At 27.9% G+C, this 20840-nt stretch overlaps 2 protein-coding genes across 2 annotated transcripts in view; both read right to left on the reverse strand.

The window, feature by feature from the left end:
• LOC107454814 (uncharacterized) overlaps positions 1-20840 on the reverse strand; it is a 62160-nt gene that overhangs the window by 25053 nt on the left and 16267 nt on the right. The gene's annotated exons all lie outside the window — the stretch shown is intronic.
• LOC147815803 (THAP domain-containing protein 1 A-like) lies at positions 9012-11077 on the reverse strand. Its single transcript, XM_087157417.1, has 2 exons — positions 10764-11077; positions 9012-9709 (listed from the first exon to the last, which is right to left on the reverse strand). The coding sequence occupies exons 1-2, from the start codon at positions 10832-10834 to the stop codon at positions 9514-9516; spliced, it is 267 nt and encodes an 88-aa protein (XP_087013543.1). The 5' UTR covers positions 10835-11077; the 3' UTR covers positions 9012-9513.

The raw sequence follows: 20840 nt of genomic DNA on the forward strand, positions 1-20840 counted from the left end.
GGACCACCAAACGATGAAAAACCAGTGAAGGATACTAAGTTAATGAAAATAAAAGATAAACTTTAATTTTTTTTTTGTACCTTTAGTGATGATCCGCATCAAAAGTATGTTGAAAATACGAAAAACAACTTCTAACCAGTGAGGGAACAGGCATGTTCCTTTACTGGGCATAGATTTCCCAGTGAATGAACAGTATGTGTTAATATGTTGACACTTTAATTTTCAATTCATGATTACAAAAAAAAGTTAACATTTTCCAATTATTTATATGTTATAATTTCAAGAATAGGCTTGTTTTTAAATATTTGTATGGCTTATAAATTTATAAAGAGCATTAAAAAATAACCAAAATTAAGTGTTCCTTTACTGGTTGTTCATTCACTGGTAAGAGCTGTTCCTTCACTTAGTCTTCTTACTACTTGTTATTTGAACCTCCAAAACTTTAAAACAATATTATGTAAGATCTCTACAATTTTTTTACATAATTTGCAATTATTAACAAATATATTGACATTGTCATTTAACTAAAATTACGAATTTTGATATTAATATGATTTTTTAAAAGGCAAGCGAAGCTTAAGTGTTCCCTCACTGGTTAGTTTACCCTAGATAGAATATAATTTAATATTCTTCTTTTCCAAAATGCGGAATCAGAAGAATAAATAACCATAGCAACAAGCGGAAAATCACTTTTAATTTTTAAGAATGACAGCTCGCTCCAGACACTTCTAATCTTGTTGTCTCTAGGGTAATAAACATTTATTCATGCACAGCGAAAGTTTTACCATTTCCAGACACGTAATTTTAGACAGAAAGAGGATAATTAGCATACGAATGGACTCCGCAAACAGAAACAATTGAAAAATTAGTTTCTTATTTATAACCAGTCTACAGGGACCCTAAAGTAGGATTATTTATTAATCCGTAGAAAAGCTGAGATGGACATGTATCACTTTTCCATAAAGAACTTTTTTTTAATTTTGGGTTAGGCAGATTCATCGATTTGCTGTTCTCTTCATTCTAGTATCATTAGAATTGACTTCTTATATCGGTTCAGCTTTATTGTGGTTAATTGCTTTTGGTGGAGCTATTTTAATCCTTGATTAATGCAGCTTACAACGGTCGGGGAGTAAAGAAGATTACCGTAAAGGGGCTTTCTGGCATCCCCAGGCAGATTATGGTTACTGAACCCTATAAATTATGATCCTTGAAATTTTAATTATGAGTTGTTCCTTATGATGGTTCTAATGGCATTTATGTTAAAAGTATTGATTAAGCAATGTTGAAGAAAAAAAAATGGGTAATGTTTGAAGTTAAAAGTATATGCATTGGCGCCAATAGAAGTTTTGTTCGGCTTATGTCTGGAACAAATGGGTTTGACTGACAATTATTGGTGCCTCCGAATAGTTCAGCTAACAGTTTTATTTTGTTTTAGTTAAAATATTTAACTTATAATAAGCGGAGACTCCAAGTTCAAGATATAATCTGGAAAATATAAAGTTCCAATAGTAAAAATTGGTCGGAAGTATCCCTGTACTCTTAACAATGTCCCTAAACTCTTAACAATGTCCCTGGTAAGTCCCTGAACTCTTAACAATGTCCCTGATAAGTTCCTGAACTCTTAACAATGACGGGAGATTTACTTTACTTGTCAATCTTAGTTTCCGCTGAATAACATGAAATGGCGGGAAACAATCCCGAAGTGCCCGAAATGAGTTAAGCGATTTATCGCTTAGCTACAAAAATTAATATAATTATTACATTTCGAATTCACCACGTCACTGAAATAAAACTTATAATATCTTCACCTATTTATAAAACTCGTGCACACAGAAATTCAACACAAAAATTATTTTTAACAATTATTCATTATTTTTAATTACTTAAATTAAAAAAAAGAGTAAAAATATTTTTAATTTTAATTAATGAACTTGTGCATTTTTTTGCAATATGAATTATTAATTACAGATAAAAAAAATAATTATAATTTTAGACAAAAAATTTAAATTTGTATCAAGTTAAGAAAATTTCGAAAAAAATGGTTTGTTTATAATAAAAATTTGCTTATATGTTATAAATGAATTTGTGTACCGTTTTTTTTATAAATTATTAATAATCGACAAAAACTGTATAATTTTAGATAAAAAAAAATATTAAAATTAGTACCAAGTTAAGTTAATAGTTTAAAAAAATGGAGTGAATAACAAAAGAAAAAAAAATAACACCCCTTCATTTGAATTTGTCATTAAGAAAATAAAAAGAAGTTATCCTATAAGCTGTATATTTAAAATAAACAAATACTGGGGTTGGACAAAATAATGTAAACACTTCTATAACAGCTCATTTTTTTTTTTATCTTTCTCCAAAATTACTTAGACAATTATTTTTTAATTATAGATATGTTTAGTTCATGCGATTTTTCATACATGTCAATAAAGTTTAAATTAAAGCTTTCAAAGGTTTGAGGGACCAGTAATAAATTACCTACTTTTGAACACCCTATTCCAAAAAATATCGAAATAAGCTTGTAACTTGCATCGATTGCTTTAGTTATATGCAATTAGTGCATAAAATTTCGTAAGCCTAACTTAAATATTCATGGAGTAATAGACATTTTTTTTTATAAAAAAAAACTAAATTTTTTTGCCTTACGTTTTTCACTAATACTTCAGAAATATTCAATAAAATTAAACAAATTTTTTGAGTATTTTTTGATTGATAACAAAAATATAATTTTAAAATTTAAGAAAAAATCATTTAAAATTGAGCATATAAAACAATTCTGCCATTCTGCGAATGCGTGAAAAATATTTTAATTTTTTTTCTTAATTTTGTTTTGAATCATATTTGGTGCAAATATGATTCAAAACATTTGGTACATAGACGGAAAAAGTCCGATTTAAATATCTCTTAAATGTAAAATGTTTCGAGAAATTTTCTTAGCAGCTTTATTACTTCTTTATTGAAAGCTCTAAATGATAAGGATTTTCCATAAATTATGTTTTGTATGATATAACAAAATTTAATAACAAATTATAATGCCCTAAAAAGATAGTCCCGACAACCATATGGGATGGCATTAGGAAAGAAACATGTCAAATGAAACATAATTTAATAGAAGGTGCTTGTATATAATGTTGATGTCATTTTTAATAAAACTTATCTAAAAGTACGATATGAAGTTGGCAGAAATCCCTCATCATTTAGAGCTTTCTTAACTTAAGTACAAAAGCTACTTAGGAAATAGCTAGAACGTTTTTTGCATTTTCAAGATATTCAAATCGTATTTTTGTTTCAAATAATATTCAGAACAAAATTATTGAGAAAAAGAATTTTTTTCCACTCATGCGCAGTATAAGAAAAATACTTAAAATGTTCATTTCTTGCGAAATTTTTAACTATATCTTTTCTCAAATTTTCAAATGATATATTTGTTATTAATTAAAAATTACTCTTTTGCTTAATTTTATTAAATATTTTCGAAGTTATAGTAAGAAAACTTAAGGCAAAAAAAAAAATCAGTTTCTTATAAAACTGCCCATATTTCTATGAATATTTAAGCTAGGCTTACAAAATTTAATGCCTTAATTGCGTAACTAGCCGCCTAAAGCGGCCAGCTGTCCGATACGCTATGTTTCTTAGGCCCTCGCACTAATAGTAGAGACACGATCCTCTGTCAATCTTTTTTGACGTTTCTCAGGTGTTTCTTGGACCCTAGCACTGCTAATTGAGACACGAACCTCTTCTAATCTTCTTTGACGTTCCTCAGGTGTTTCTCGGGCCCTAACACTGCTAGTTGAGACACGATCCTCTTCCAATCTTCTTTGACGTTCCTCAGGTGTTTCTCAGGAACTAGCACTGCTAGTTGCGACACGATCCTCTTCCAATCTTCTTTGACGTTCCTCAGGTGTTTCTCGGGCTCTAGCACTGCCAGTTGAGACACGATCCTCTTCTAATCTTCTTTGACGTTTCTCTGATACTTCTTGGGCTCTAGAATTGCTTGTCGAAATTCGGTCATGTTCCATCCTTCTTTGACGTTCCACAGACGTTTCTTGGGCCCTTCTTCTTCTTTGAGAATCTCTTAATATCTTTTTCTTTGACAAAATACAAAGTTTTTTGGAAGGCGGTTCTGCCATGTCAGTAATCGGGTTTTTAAGAAGTCAACAAATACTTTAGAACAACAATTACTATGAAAGCAAATCATGAAACTTCAATATTAAAATCTAAGTGCTTACCTGCAAACTGAAACTTTCTGAGAATAACTAATTACATTTAATAAAAACTGTTAAAGTAAAGAATAGAAAAACCAAAGAGATCCAAGGTAAGTGTGATCGTTCCTTAAAAAACAATTAAATTCCTATTTTATATATTATATAGCTACAACGCTTAAGAAAAAAAAACTAAAATGCTAAATACATGAAAAGAACACGAAAACGAATTAACTTTTTATGATATCAATTTCTATTTCTATATAATTTTTTATGGTATCAACTTCTATTTCTATATCGCTACAAAAATTATCGTCTTCGCTGAAGAGAAAAAAATGGAGCGTGGAAAGAAGAAGAAAAACTTATTATAACAATTATGAACAGCGATAAATATATCAAAGCGAAGCCTTCTATTTACGTATCGAATATGTTGCCACATTCTTAATACCAAAGTTAAACTTTTCTCCACTTTGATAAATGTAAACTAATGCGAACCTTACAATTAAATTATTAATTCCTTCGTATATTATTGGTTTAAGTTGTCGAAAATTAATATTTCAATTGAAGGTTCGCATTAGCATACGTTTATAAGAGTGGAGAAAATTATATGCATTTTTTAATAGTTTTTTGAATATGGCTCTTTGAAGACGAAAAAGCATAGATTTTCTTACAAAATGACTGATAGCTAAAAAACTAATCCAAATTTTTGAAAAAGAAAAAAAATCCTTCTTCATTATGTCAAAACACAATTATGTGCCGAGTTTCGTGCCTGGGCGAGGCTTCTGGGGCGATATATTGTGATTACAGACACACACACAACCGCGTTTATTATTATGTATATAGATAACCAAAGTAATTTATGCAAGTTGCACGCTTATGGCTATACTTTTTGGCATAGGGTGTTCAAAAAGACTATTTTTCGATCGTAATTTTTGCCGGGCCCTCAAACCTTTGAAAGATTTAAATGAGATATATATTATGTATGAGAAATCGCGAGAACTAAACATATCTAAAGTTATAAAATAATTGTCTAAATATTTTTTGAGAAATTTCAAAAAATATGTTACAGAAGTGTTTTCATTATTTTGTCCAACGCCTGTAGTTACCTATTTGCAAGCCATTTCTATCTATGATTCAGAAATTTATGCATAGTTTTTATTGCTTTTTTTCTTCTCATTACAGAATAAATGATTGATTATCCACATACTTAAATTAGTTATTGATCATTTCGTATTTAGACATATAGTTAAGACGATATTTATTGATTTTATATTCGATTTATTTACGTGCCACCATATAAAGTTATTCAAATTATTTGTGCTAGAAACAGCTATTAGCATTTTGGTATTGACAAAAGTAAAACTAACATTAAATATGAGAATCATCAACAAGATAAGGATGAATAATCAGTAAAATTTAACCATAATTACTTTAACTATTAAGCTTTTTTTCTTTTTATCTCTCTATCTTTTAAGCAACAAAAAGAGTTGAAAAATTGAAGAAGAATCAATGTTATTTTGATTCAATCTGAGCTGCATTTTTTTTAAAGAAAAAAAGTATGAATTAGTAATTGAAACTAACATTTCATACTAAATCTAAAATTGTTTATTAAAATATTGTTTAATATTTTTTAAACAAAATATATTTTGGAAACTTGATCTTTAGGACAAAAAATGTCTATCTCAAATAATTATTGCATGGAATTTAAAGTAATCTTGTGAAATGCTTAAAATTGGGTGGCAGCAACTATAAATTTTAAGTATTATTTGCGCAAATTTCATTTCACATTTTTGCTTTAACTTCTAGGTAAATTAATTAAAAAATAGGATCCCTGAAAGTGACGCAGCGTGGGTAAACTCGATCCTGATTAGTCAATGAAACGTGGCATTAGTTTACGTTATCAACTGTTTCTTCCATTCCATTTTGAGTAAGCCAAGCCGGCCAAGAATCAGTTCTCTTAAGTGAAGCATTCTATATTGTTGCACAAAGTTTTCATTTTTTTTCACAAAATATTTTTTATTTAACACAAATACAAATATGAAGCAATGTAGAACATAAACAAACTAATTACGCATCGAAGTTGCCAGGTACACCAAAACAAAATATATTACAGTTACAGTAAAATACATAATAGAATAATAAATCTAAGTTAAGTAAAATACGTGTATGAGAAATAATAACATTTTAAGAAATTCAATGTGCGATATGCCGTTGTATTTAATTAACTTCATGCTAATTAACATTTGAACTTATGTAGAAAGACGTAGCTTGACTTTAAAATTCCATTTTGTTGCAAATACCCAATAAATATATATACTATTTTAAAAAAATTGTCATTATACTAAAATTTTTTTTAAAGAATGGCTCAAAAGAACACAAAACATTTCTGCATTTGAATAAAGTAGCTTTCATTTTATTCAAGTTATAAAACAATTGAGGATACATTTAAGTATTATTTTCGTTTATTGTAAACTTCATGAACACGAACTTGCGAATTAATTCTTAAATCTGTTATTTTCCAAAAACTGATCAGCAATGTATGGATGTTTTTTTAAAACCTTTGATGCTACTTCTACGTTTTAGAATATTGGACGATAATCACTTGTCAATAAATTGCAGTTTTTATACTGCTCGAGTTGTTTATTTCCTTTTAATAAAATATGCTTTTTTAATATGTCATAAAATTTAGTAAATTTTGGCAATTATATCATGATACTTTAGAGCATAGAACAAAAACCATTTATTCGGTTAAAATTACTTTCAAGTTTTGCATTTATTACCAATTGAGTGGTAATAAGAACCATAATTCTGAAATCCGGAAAATCGTTACCCTATGAACGGAAAAACTACCAAATAAATGGTTTAAATAACATCTATTTCGGTTTTTATTACCAGAATTTTGTTGTTGTTTTTACCAGAAATATCATTACCATAGAATACGGTAATTTTACCAGGAAGAGACATCTTGATATATTTCGAAGTCCTAAAACTATAAAAGCAGGGGAATAAAAAACAAACTAACTTATAAAGAGAGCTGTTGAATTGTTTCTTTTAACGTTAGTTATTACAATAATTATAATTAGTTCTCTTAACTTACTTTCATAGTTTGCCAAGCAAAAAGTTCTTTCATTGATTAAAAAGATTTAGACATTATGTTTGGATTATATCCAAGATGATAATTAAGACTCAATTACCTCTAAATAAATGCTGTACAAGCGGAAAAGCTACATTTTCAAGACAGTTTATAAGCTAAGAAAAATAATTAATTTTTATACTAATGAAGTGCAGTTTTTCGAAACCATTAAAATTCAAATAATTACTTACAAGAATAATGGTTTATAAAAACACATTGTTAGAAGTTTCGAGGTTAAAATGGCTAAAAAGTAATTCATTTAATTGTTTTTTTTCCTTAGTTAACAGTTAAATAATAATAAAAAAGATTTTCAAACTGTTAAGTATGAGAAAAACATTTATTGATTGTTTTTACCTATTCGGATTCAACAACCAAAATTCTATCTGTTCCATCTAGGCCCAGCTTATGAGGCCATTTTGTTCCATGTAGCTGCGTACATACTGTAGCTGAGAGGGCTAATTTACCAATCTCATGACCATCTGTATGTACAGGTTTCGAGTCCCAGCATTGATACCACACTATTTCTTCCATTCCATCAATATATGAGGAGTTTCTATTGTCTTGAATATTCCAGTAATAGTCTTGAATATATTGCCAGAATGATTCTATCATTCCCGCATAATGGTGCAGAACCCACAGAGGTTCAATGCCCGCTTAAGTTTTATTTTTAGGGTTTAAAAACAAAACTAGTTGCAAATGGTTATAAAAAAATTTTTACCGTATCTGTTGAAAACCGTAAAGATAAAGAAATGTTCCTAACCATAAACTTTATGGTTAATCGAATGCCGGTTACTTTACAGTAATTTCAGAATGAAAATTCTAACAGTGCAGAAGCATTAATTCCACCATTAATTACTGTTTAATGATTACTATTTTTTATAATGAGTTCATAAAATATTTCCTGGTCCTGAAATTTCCTGACGTACGATATTGTTTCCTTTCATAGAGTTAAGAGTATAAGTAGAGATGGCATTTCCCACCCTCCTATGAGTAGAAACTGAAGTAACTGTCGGCCATCTTGGATTATGCAAAGCCTTCATTGTAACCTATGGTTGCATGGCTAATAAATGGTAGTTTTTAAGTGTCAAACAAAGCTTAATTTTTTTATTGCGTTTAGTTACACGAAAAAAAAAAGCGTCTCATTTATTACAATTTAATATTTATAAAAATAACATAACTAAAGATTAAATTTAATCATTTTTATGCCAAATAATCTAATATTTTATGTATGTAGATTTATATTTTTGACACATAAATGAAAAAAAAATAGTTTAAATTAAAAGGCTTTTTATTTTAAACTATTATTTTTTTATTTAATGCTTAAAAAAGAGAAATTAAAAAAATCTTAAGTTTTTTGTTAGTTATTTTTTCATGCATTTATTAATTTTAGAAGACAAACTTTTCCTTTCATAAATTATATCCCTCAATTAAAGCAGTCATTTCTTGTTGATTGAATCATCATAGAAAATAATAGAATTTTAATACTTTAATAAAAGTTGTAAAAAAACATTTGATATTTATTAAAAAATTTGAATTAAAAGCTTTATATATTATTATATTTATTTTATATATTTCTTTCATTCAATCGAATAGCACTGAACTTTAAATTCTTTTTTCTCAGTTCATGAAAATGAATTTCTTATTTTATTCTTAAAAAATACACAGACATAAAAGAAAAATAAATCATTTTATTTATTTTTACATTATATACCATCAATTTCCATATTTTTTTAAAGTAAGTACTATCAGAGTTTATTAGTCAAGAATTCTTCACTCAAAAATATGAATAATATATGTTGGTTATTCGACAGTAAAATATTGCATCAAATGTATTACAAATGATAAGAATTTAAAAATATACACTTATTTATACACACATTTTAAAGTACACAAAAAACAAAAATTTAAAAAAACGTAACTTTATTGTTAACAATTTTTTCATTCATTTATTAATTTTAGAAGAAAAACTTTCCCTTCATAAATTATATCCCTCAAATGAAGCATTGTTATTTTTTGAAAAAAATTGAATTTTAATAAGAGTTATAAAAGCCATTTCATACATTTGTTAAAAAATTTGAATTAATACTCACCATCTTGTAAATGGTTTTTGCAATAATATTGAAAATGATAAATAGTTTAATAATTATTAGAGTAAATTAATATTTAAATTATTTAACAATAAGAGTTTTTGTTCACTAAATTTTTTTTAAACAATGAATCTGTAAGACCATCAAGCAGATTTATTGTTCTATCAATCATATCTTCTGAGAAATGCTCATTACACAATTTACTACACGAAGAAGGTTTCCAATTAACTCGTCTCACAGCTTTGATCCATAACTGTTTACGTTTTTCATCTTTAGGAAAACTGCAAATAAAATTCCAACTTAAAAGCATGAACATAAAAACTCGTTAATTATTTAAGTCTTTTAAAGAACCGACTCAAAAGATTTATAATTAGCAATAAGAAACAACTTTATCAAAATTTTGATAACTACAGTTAATCCAGTCGATAATTTCAAATATATAAATGCAGTAGCACAAATAGTCTGTTTTCAGTCTATTATGCTCCACTAAAACCCACAACTCCAATATAGATTACCCACAACTGAAACTTTTAATTTATTTCATTAACCTAAATGCATATTAATTATCAATAAAATGTACGAACTGAAGTAGTTCGCAAAATGAGAGTATGGCGGATTTTTGCCAGTTTCTATAGTTCACTGGATTTTCTATTATAAAATTTATGGAAAGGTTTCCACCACGGTTTTAAAAGTGAAAAAAAGTAACAATTTGGGCTGATTTTTTAAATTATGTTTGTGTGTTAAAAGCTCTCAAAAAATTTCATGTCGTTCATCAGGGCAAGAGTGATCATAAATAAAATAGCAGTTGAATAAAAATCAAATTGTTGACAAACTAGACATTACGAATTACAATTGAAAAAGCAACAGTGCTGATTTTTAATGTTTAGATTACGAAATAATGATCAATAACAGTAAATAACAGAAAAACACACAAAATGATTTTTGAAACTCTTCATGATAGATTAAATTTCATAAAAGCAAAAAATATTGTAGCAAATAAAATAAATACTTTTAACCATTCCCACTAATTCGAATAACACATTCTGCTTAATGATACTATAATTATGCCATATTAATTGTCAATTAAGCAGTATAAAAGTAAACGAAACCACATTTCATCTATAATTAGTTTTACAGTTTTGATATTCTATAAGCCACTTAGAAATTCTATTTTGATTCATTCCAATAAAAATTGATAAGAATCAAGGTTGGGTTTGAAATGAATAGCTAATAGTTAAGAAGAAAAAAAATCTTTAGTCTTCTGACATTATTGTAAAAACAGAATTTAAAAATACTAAATTAGAATATGATTAAGAGAAATGAATTTACACTTACCTCTGAAATGTAATTCCAGGCATTTTCTTTGTCCATCGATTCGTACAACAGTATGCAACACAGCTTGCCATTTTTACAAGCAAAATATAAATAATTCAATGTTTAAAAGGTAAAATAAAGAAAATCGTTAAAGAGAAATAAAAAAAAAACGATAAAAATAACATTGATATCAGCAAGTTCAATGTGCTGAAGACAGCAGCATTCGAATGTTTTGCATAAACCAATATGGCCGACCGGTTACAGTGATGGCTTCACTGTTACTTTCTCATGTCAACTCTACCTATACTCTTTACTCTATGTTTCCTTTAGATCTATTTCTTTACGTGAATACTTCTAAATTCTATTATTTTATTTCAAGCAATTTGAAAGATTATTCTTGTAAAATGAATATAAAATATGGTTTCGAAGTGAATCTGGACTTCTTATGAGTTTAACGCCCGAAATCAATTTCGTCTGTTGCAGTTAGAAAAGTAATTGAGGAAGAATGTGTGAGTACATTTCGGCTATCTGGACCAAATCTATCAAAAACGCATACAACTGATAACAACCGAACAAGACCAGCATTAAAATAGGAATTCATTCTCAGAGCAAATAGATTTCTCTATATAAATTTCTTATTAAAAATATTTAACCAAAAACAACCAATCTAATAAAATTAAATAATAAAAATTGCAAACAAGATTCAAACTCGTTAATCTAAATACATTACCTAGTAAGACAAAAAGTTTTATATTCTTTATTTCTCCTTATAATTATTTTCTTCTTATTAATATTTTCTTCTTATTAGTATTTATTATTATTTTTTTATTATTATTATTTTGTTATTATTATCATTTACAATTTTTGAAATGTTAGATGTTTCAATATTCATACATAAATTTATATGACAAAATCCGCAATTTTCATAAAATTAACTGATGAGTTCGTAAGGATTAAAAAATGGAAATAGAATAAATTTTTCCAAGTTTTAATTACTAAAAAATTATTCGATCGATTTCGTCCAAATTTTGGACTTTATTATCTGTAATTAAGTCAAAAATTAGTTATTTAAGTTATTTTTTCGAGCAGAAAATCAGGCTTCATAAGGTCAGTTTAATATGAACGTATTTTACTTTTAGCGCCCAAGTTCCTACAGTTTCTGTTAGGACACGCGTCGTATCTGATGCCTTTTCGATTCATCTAATGTAGATTTTTCTTTTACATGGATTTTAAAATTAAATCTTGACCGTCCGATTACCCATTAATCGGCCACTATCCTATTAATAGGCAATCGGTCGATACATTCATATCATGAAAATAAAAGATTTTGTTTATTTAAATATTCTTTGATTCTCATAAAATAAGCAGGGCAATTTTATGAGAGCATGCGAGATGCTTAGTTTTTCACGGGCATCAGTCTAACCTCCCCCCCCCCCAAAAAAAAGAACCGACGAGGTTTCAGGGAAGGTACGTGGCCGGTCACTGCTGTGATGGTAAATGTTGGTAAAAATGATGTCGGTAAAATGATGACGTTTTTTCTATCCACTTTTTTTTTTAAATTCTTTTTAGCTAAAAAATTACTTTATATAAGCATTGCAATTATTAACTCTAAAATAAAATTTCATGATATAAGGCTTTAAATCAACAAATAAAGAAAAAATTATACAATTAAATTTCATTTTATCACAGTCAGTGAAAAGTCGACCCAATTTTTTGAGTTCACGACTACCAATGTTCAACTCAGTAGCCTCGTAATTTTAAACTCAATCCAGAAGACAATTGAACTCCTGGATCAAGTAATTGGAGAATTTTGCCTTCGTGGAGGACCTATTGATGAAACAAACTCACGTTTGCGTTACATGGGAAGGAAAACCACGAAAACATCCTACGGTTAGCCAGACGCCAAGGGGACTCTTAACACATGATCCGTCTACCAATGAGGATATTTTTTGTTAGCACTGTGGTCTGTTCAAACCGGGTGCAGTATTCGTATCGCCGGGATTCGAGTCCGGGTCAACTCATTGGGAGGTGAGTGCTCTATTTCTTGAGCCACCATAGCTCTATATAATGAAATTAAGTAATCCAATATAATTAATTATTAATTAATGGCTCGAAATAGCTATTAAAAATCATTTTTAAAACTGTGTAATTATTACTTTCGCATACTCATGATAAATTATGCAAATCCAAGTATACCTCGATATATTTCCACCGTATGCAATTCGGTGTATACGGAATATTTTCAGAAATTTAAAAAAAAAATAAAAAATTTGGATTTTTAAAAATATTTAAAAATTTTCAGATAAAATTTTTTTTAAAAATTCATTGACTTTTTAAACGGTTTAGGCTGATAAAAAGTGATGCATTTTTAAACAAAAAATTACAACAAATTCTTCTTATTTTTGACATTATATAAACTTCGGTTTGAGAAATAAAAGTTCAAAAAAGTTGAGTAAAATTAGCTTTTTGGAACGTCGTAAAATGTTTTAAAAACTAAATCATCAATTGTAATAATTCAGAAACTAATTTCAGGGGTCAGTGAAAACATAACAAAACTAAATTTTCACCTTTCCTTAAAAGGAACAGCTTATTCTATTTTTAATAAGACATACAATTATTTTTAAAACACAAATAATATTTGAAACTCTGCTATATTGTAACTTAAAAATCTTAAATTTGAAGAGAATAAAACATAAAACAATGAATCAAAAATCGAAAACAGTTCAAATATTAAAACATAATTTGACTATATTTTTTATATAGTGACTTTAAAATGTCTTAATATTTACAAACAAAAAAATAATAATTAATTTTTAACAACTCAAAACAAATAACTGCCAATATATCTTTGGTAAAGAATTTTAGCAATAAACCTCCGGATAATAATGATTTTATTTCTTTACGTTGCTCTTCATCATTTCATTCAAGCTTAGTTTTAATAATAAAGCTGTGAGCAGCCACCTCTTGATTGCTTTTCCTTCATCGTAGTTTGTTCTTTTTTTTAAAAAAAAAAAAAAAAAAAAAAAAAAAAAAAAAAAACAGTTGATATTTTGCAAAAAAACACAAATACGATTTTGTTAAAAAAAAACTATATAATTATCATAATTTTATGGATTTTTTGTCAATAATTTGTTAAGATAATAATTGTAACGAAACGTATGATTATGGCTGAGTTGGAAAAAAAACACAGATTGTTCGATAAAATAAGAAAAATAAATGTGAAGCAATTTCACTCGTTAGCGATCATTATAATAGTTTAACAGGGATACAGTTTTTGTCTCTTTTAAATAAAGTTTATATATAGTATAATATTTTCAGTTTCTATGTTAAGATTCGTATCGAACAAAACCTAATTGCTCTCTGTTCTTGGCTGCTTTTTATGTTGTTTTTCACATCAAATCAAATGAAAGCGTAGTTAAGTTTTCGAGAAGATTTCTCCAAAAAATGAATAAATTATCATTATTTAAAACATTGAAAAAGGAAAAAAAACCTCAAAAATAGCAATTAAAGTTGCAAAAATTTTGAATATATTAAAATTTCGAAAAAACCTTACGTCAAGGTTACAAATAAAAATGGTCATTTCAGCACATCTAATTTGAACTCAGTTTTCTTAGAGCGAGCTATAAAACAGCCCACGTGCTTCTTTTTACAATGATTCTAACTTTTTTACTACATTGTATTCTCTATACATTATCTGTCCTTTGTAATATCAGCTCTGCAAACGAAATACAACGTTAAGCAGGACACTCAACACAGTGGCGACGCCGTCACTTAGATTTCATTCTTCTTTTTTTTTTTTTAATAAGAAAATGTTCCAGACAATATTCCCATCACTTCAATTTAAAACTGCTTGTAAATCTTGCCAAAATTAAGAGTCGATTTTTAAATGCTGTCAGAATTAATTTGATTCGACTAAAAACGTAGAACATTTGTATCTAAATAGAACGCTTCACTCTCTGATCACTGCACTCCCGTGATTGCTTCTCATTCATCATTGTAGCTACTTAAATATCGATATTCTCTCCCCTTTCTTCAAAAAAGAGATAATTTGTTAATAAAATATATAATTATTACAGTTTAATGATCTCGTGTTAGCATGCTCATTATGTTAACTCTAGTTCATAGAAACGAAATGGACAATTACCTGTATTTGAAAATATTCAATTGCATTCGAAAACAAATTCAACTTTAAAGTACAGAATGTATGACGCAATACGAAGGAATAAATGAGAAATTTACTCGTAAAAAATACATGACCATAAACTTACATCATTATAACAGTTTAAATTAGAAACGGGTTTTCTCTTGAGTTAAGTTTTGAAATTTTAATATAAATGCTAAGAGGAATATTGTATGTATATAAACGATAAATTAACCACTATCAATAATACGAAAGAACAATATAATTATGACATAAACAATCTTAGAGATTCGCCCTGAAACAGGATAAGAATTTTATAAAGATGTTTTGAGGTCAGACATTGGCGTAAAATCAATAATTCATGATAGAAAATTACAAGAAACAGGAAAACTCATAAATATTGCATGGCAATTATTAGATCAAATTACGGTGCAGTTGTTTGGAGAGAAAAAATGCTTGATTACTTCATTTCTCAACAACTATGGTATTTTCTATTTTTTGCAAACCGTCGAGTTTTGTTACTATTTTAGCAAGTAGATAGGAACTAAAATTGTTGATCTAATTGAATCAGGATAGACTCTTTCTAAAACCTGCATCTATTTGGTCAAAATTGCATTATACGAAAATGAAGTATTGTTGTTAGGATCATTGATAATATATATATATATATTGCTACGCTTAAGTCTAGTGTGAATATTTTTAAAAAGCACTTAAAAAAAGTATTAAAAAACATGTGTTATTAATTGAAAACACAGTATTCTTCAAATTTATTTTTTAAATTTATTTATATTATCATTTTTATGGACAGCATATCTTATTGAGAAAACTTTTTCTAATATGAAATATAAACAGAAGTAATTTTTAAACAAGTACTAACTAATACTTAAAAATTAGATTTACACGCAACAATACTTTCCATGAAATAAACGTTATCTGCTTTTAATCTGAAGCTTCAATGACCTTATTTGCTTTTTATTGAAATTCTAGTATTTTATTACGGCTATCTGAACAGTCTTGAAAATATATTAACTAAACTAAACGGACGTTGTAACACTAGTATTTTTATTTCTTCTAATTAACTGAATACTATCACTAAAACAAGGTATTTTTACTAAAAAATTTAAAATAGAAACTTTTGAAAATAAATTAATTCAAAAATTCTTTTATTTGTTACAAGAACTTGAATTTGATTTATTACAGTTTGAAGGAATTTTCGCATTTGATTAGTTTTAAGTTTCAATTAAAGTTTTTAAGAATGAGGGTACGGTATAAACAGATAGAATCAGAGATGAACACAAATGATATTTTTTAAATTTTAAAAGAAATGTTTTTTTCAGTGTCTTAATTGTACTTTTTATTATTATTCCGTAAAAACTGGTTTTCAGACAAATTATCATCCTCTCTTTTTCTTCATTCCTCATTTTTATTTTTAAAAAACTGTTATTTTATGCTGTAAATCTTAAATTTAATTAAATAATTTTAAATAACTATTTATAATGTATAATGTTAATCATAAGTTTTCTGCATATTTAGGGTAATTAAATTTAATTTTAATACGTGCCAAAATAAATTAACCAAAGAAACAAAGAACCATTTTCAAAATAAAAAAAAACCGACAACTACATTTTTTCTAAGTGTTTGATACTGCTAGCTTTCTTCTGTACTGTTACTTATGTATCTAACTATAATAAATTGTGTTGACAACCTATTTCCTAGAAAAAGTAATTTCCCAAACTTTTCTTTTTTAAGTAATGGTGAAAGGTAAAAGCATCTTGGGCCATTTTGTTGATAAAACACACACATAAGGTTTAGTTTCTATTAAGCCAACATTAATCGTCTGTCGTTTTTTTTCTTGCTTTCAAAATCGGACGTTCAATTAAGCTAATAAGCAGAGGAAATGCGAAAGGCGGAACTACACTGGTGATCAAGAACACAAGCATAACGTCCATAGTGACCAGTGCTTGTTGAACCGGACCCCCTACGATCGTATAAAGCATTCATGGATCTCCATAGCGATAACCAACCATCAGTATCAAACAGGAAAAAAGTCTCGGATCCATTTCCACAAATGGAAGGTGGTTACGCATTTACGAATAGCAAAGCTCATTTGTGAAAACCAGGACACGAAAGGGTGGTAGGTGTTATTACTTACTAATAGCAAGAAATAAAATATATTTTTTCTTACTTAACACCAGTCGGTAAAGTAGAAGCTGCCGACTAATATCGAGTTATAGTAATTTTCGTTTCTTGGGTAGAAAGATAGGGCACTTCCTTTGAATCCCAAGAATGCAACGGACAAATAATGGTTGAAAATCTAATTAGCTTTTGTACAAAATACATTGTATCTTTCTTCAAATAGAAGGGCGTATTATCAAAGAAATTTTATAATAATACGCATTAATTTGCCTGGTTACATCAAGAAAAACCTAGTTGACAAATTCATCATGTTCATGAAATTGTAAGCAAATGCCCTACAAATACGTTTACATTCCACATTAATTAGAAGATATAATGCTGATTAATTACAATAAACCGCATTCTGTTTAAAAGTTTTTAGTGCTATGAAATAAATATCATAATTCTTTTTTAAGTTGTATAACTTTTTCTAGTTTTATAACTTTTTCTAGTTTTATAACTTTGAAAATAATATAAGAAACAGACAATATACAGAGTGTAATATAAAGACTACCCTAAATATGCATCTTTAGAATCCTTATCAAAAATGAAAGCAGAAAAATATGCAAATTGGAGGCCTCCGAAAAAAAAAACAATAATGTTTTTCAAATCTGACAAATTACGGTTCACAAGGGCAGGGGTAACAAGACAGGTTCGATTGCGAGAGGAAATAGCGAGGAGTTAAAAAAAGATTATTATTCGAAACACCTTCAAGTTTAAACCTCCAATTAAACCTATTTTGGTGGATTTTTTTCATCTGTTATTCTCTACCGTAATTGATCAAATTTCGACAGCATTTTTGTTTTTTCCTAGGTTAAATATTAGTTTCCAACCCCAATGAGCATTAATTTTAATTTTTGCTAAATAATTTTCAAAAATGTTTTAAAACAGCGAATAAGTGTATTTTTTTTTCTTAAATGCTTAATAACTCTTGACTTATAATTTTAATTACATTAATTTTCATTAAACTTGTTTGGAAATCATAGCTTATTCTTCATATAATATTTTTCTTCAGTCTAATAGTTATAGGCTAAAAAGTATCATTTTATAATAAAAATAATAAATAAAAATAAGAGCAATAGATTTTAAACGTTCCTTACCTCTCTGCACGAGAATGAAACTAATAAACGACACATAATTTCTTTTTAAACTTAAAATCTCGTAAAGTTCTAGAAAGTCTTCACTTCTGAGAAAAGAAAAGTTCACTAAAGTTAATAAATTCCTACGTTTTATTGTTTCACGCAGGACACATTTATGACTAAAGTTTGCCGATACGACGGTGCTCTTTGTTATTGAAAACGATTACGATTTAGAACTCAAATTTAATCATAATTTCGGATGACGGGCCAAAAAATCAATAGGAATTCTTTAGAAAAACAGCTGTTCCCAATGTCGTTTGAAGTTAAACGAGCATCTCCTACCATGATACTCCAATCGTTTGGCCGACAAATAAAGTATTTTATTTGAGAATAACTTTGTGAATTCGATTAAGTACTAACGATTTGACTATCTAAAAGAAACTATTCAAAAAACAAGTTTTCTTAAAACACTGAAGCAAACGATATTTACAAAATTGCAAACTATATTTAAAGTTAAAAAGTTTTATAATCATTAAGTGAGATCAAATGCACAGAGAAGTATATAACGATTTCCTAGTCGAATGTTAGAGCGCATAAAAAAGCGACGCTTTTTCTTCTTTTTTCCCTTTCTTTATTGTAGCATAATGCACGCCGAAATGGCAACGCTCTGTCCATAATGTTTTTTATGCCAAGCTCGACAAAAGGCTTAACTACAAATTAGACGAGATAATCATTTTCTTTTTTTTATATTTTTTCATTGTAATCGTTTGATTATTTAAATTATTTCAGTTACATGAAATACATAGAAACGTATTTTTTAGAAATGTTTTGCGTTGTTGAAGACAAAAATACATTTTGTGAATTACGATTTATTTTAAATATTTTAATTTATCATCATTTTCTTCTTCTTAAATTTATTTCAATGTTGTATTTAATGCGTATTAACATAAAGTGCACCATTAATTCTTTTAAAGTAATGAAAGAATAAATACGGAGAAACGTTGCTAATGTATTTTTTTTCTTTCTCTGTTTATAGTAGAATTTTTTATATGACAGAAGAGAAATAGACTGAAGCAAATAAAAATATGAACGAAACACTCTTCGCTTAGAATAAAACTAAAATCTAAAATTACAAATTTATGTTTTTACGTAAAGGCACAGTGTGAAAAAGTTTCAAAGCACTAACTTAAATCCAAATAAATCAATCTTATTTCAATAATTTTTATTGAAATGAAGTAATAAACTCAAATTTGAAATAATAAGTCAGAAAGACTTATTCAAATTTTGTTAACATATGTTTTACTAACCTGGAGTAGCTTAAAATATTTTAGAAGGGCAGCAAAAAAACTTTATTGCACAGCTTTTAGATAGCAAATTACAGATTTTGTGTATCAAATTTTAAAACTAAAATTCATATAATAATTTTGTGTATCAAATATATAACTAAAATTCATATAATTCATTCATATATATTCATTCGTTTTTCATATAATTATTTAAAATGAAACTAATCATTAACTGGCCAATTTACTCCAGTACGAATTTAACAGGGCGATTTGCCATTGATTGTTCGAAATATAATTTTAGAAAAACGTGACGAGCATCTGTATAAAAAAGACCATGGAGAATAAGTTGCCTTCCGTAACAAATTAGTCGCTGCTTCGAAACAAATTGCGAACAGGAATCTGTAATCTGAATAGCAAAGAAGATAAATTGAATTCACTCCCTGGCGATGCAATCGAAAAACGTAAGTAAAATCACATTTCTAGCAGGATGAGAGCACAACATTTACTTTGAATCGATAAGTAATTAAAAGGTGAGAGTTAAGCATATGAAACTGCTAAAGGGAAAGAATTAGCATTTGATTTCATATAATGATTATAAAATATTTTAACTTTAAATGAAATTTTCAACTTTGTAAACACGTTTTAAGAAAACTTATTTTTTAAAATATTGCTTTTAAAGAGACAATTTATTATTTGTAATCGATAGCAAGTGAAAGAGGAGAGTTTTGCAATTTTAATTGCTAGGAAATAAGAATTTCCATTTAATCATGAGCGAAAATACTTAAAGACGATCCAACCTGATGTCATTACAAAGCTTTTCTTGTAATTTTTTCGGTCCCTACGGGCCCCCAGAGCCTTCCAGCAACTTACTTAAGGAGCGTCCCTGAGAGTAATTTTGTACCTTTTTTGGCAGCGATAGCATTTTAAATTTCATGCAAAATAACTGAAGTACGAAAAATAACTTTACTGATATCAGACAAACAATTTTTGGAATCATTACAAGAGTTATGTAATTAATTTGTTTTTCGTATTTTGACAAAAAAAAAGAACTTATGTTTTAGAAGTCCGAATCCATCGCTGTCGTAATAATTCCATTTTTGCTCCATTATCAGAGTAGTTAGAAAATTCATAATAAATACTCAACGATAACACCGTACATTTATCCCTATACAAGAGTCAAACCTAGAAAAATGGAAACATGATAAGTTCATGGTTGTAGTTGTTGTAGTTAATTTACGTCGCACTAGAGCTGCACAATGGGCTATTGGCGACAGTCTGGGAAACATCCCTGAGGATGATCCGAAGACATGCCATCACAATTTTGATCCTCTGCAGAGGGGATGGCACCCCTGCTTCGGAAGCCCGACAACATATACGCGAAGTCGAGCACTTCACGGTAGAATAGTTTAACGAGGAC

Source organism: Parasteatoda tepidariorum, chromosome 2 (genome assembly GCF_982258835.1).
Source record: "Parasteatoda tepidariorum strain Cologne lab strain chromosome 2, Ptep-v5.0, whole genome shotgun sequence".
Taxonomy (NCBI): domain Eukaryota; kingdom Metazoa; phylum Arthropoda; class Arachnida; order Araneae; family Theridiidae; genus Parasteatoda; species Parasteatoda tepidariorum.

Coding starts and splice junctions, on each gene's coding strand:
- LOC147815803 (XM_087157417.1), bottom strand. CDS start 10,834: ATGGCAAGCTGTGTTGCATACTGTTGTACGAATCGATGGACAAAGAAA. Junction 9,710..10,763: donor CCTGGAATTACATTTCAGAG/GTAAGTGTAAAT, acceptor TTTTATTTGCAG/TTTTCCTAAAGATGAAAAAC.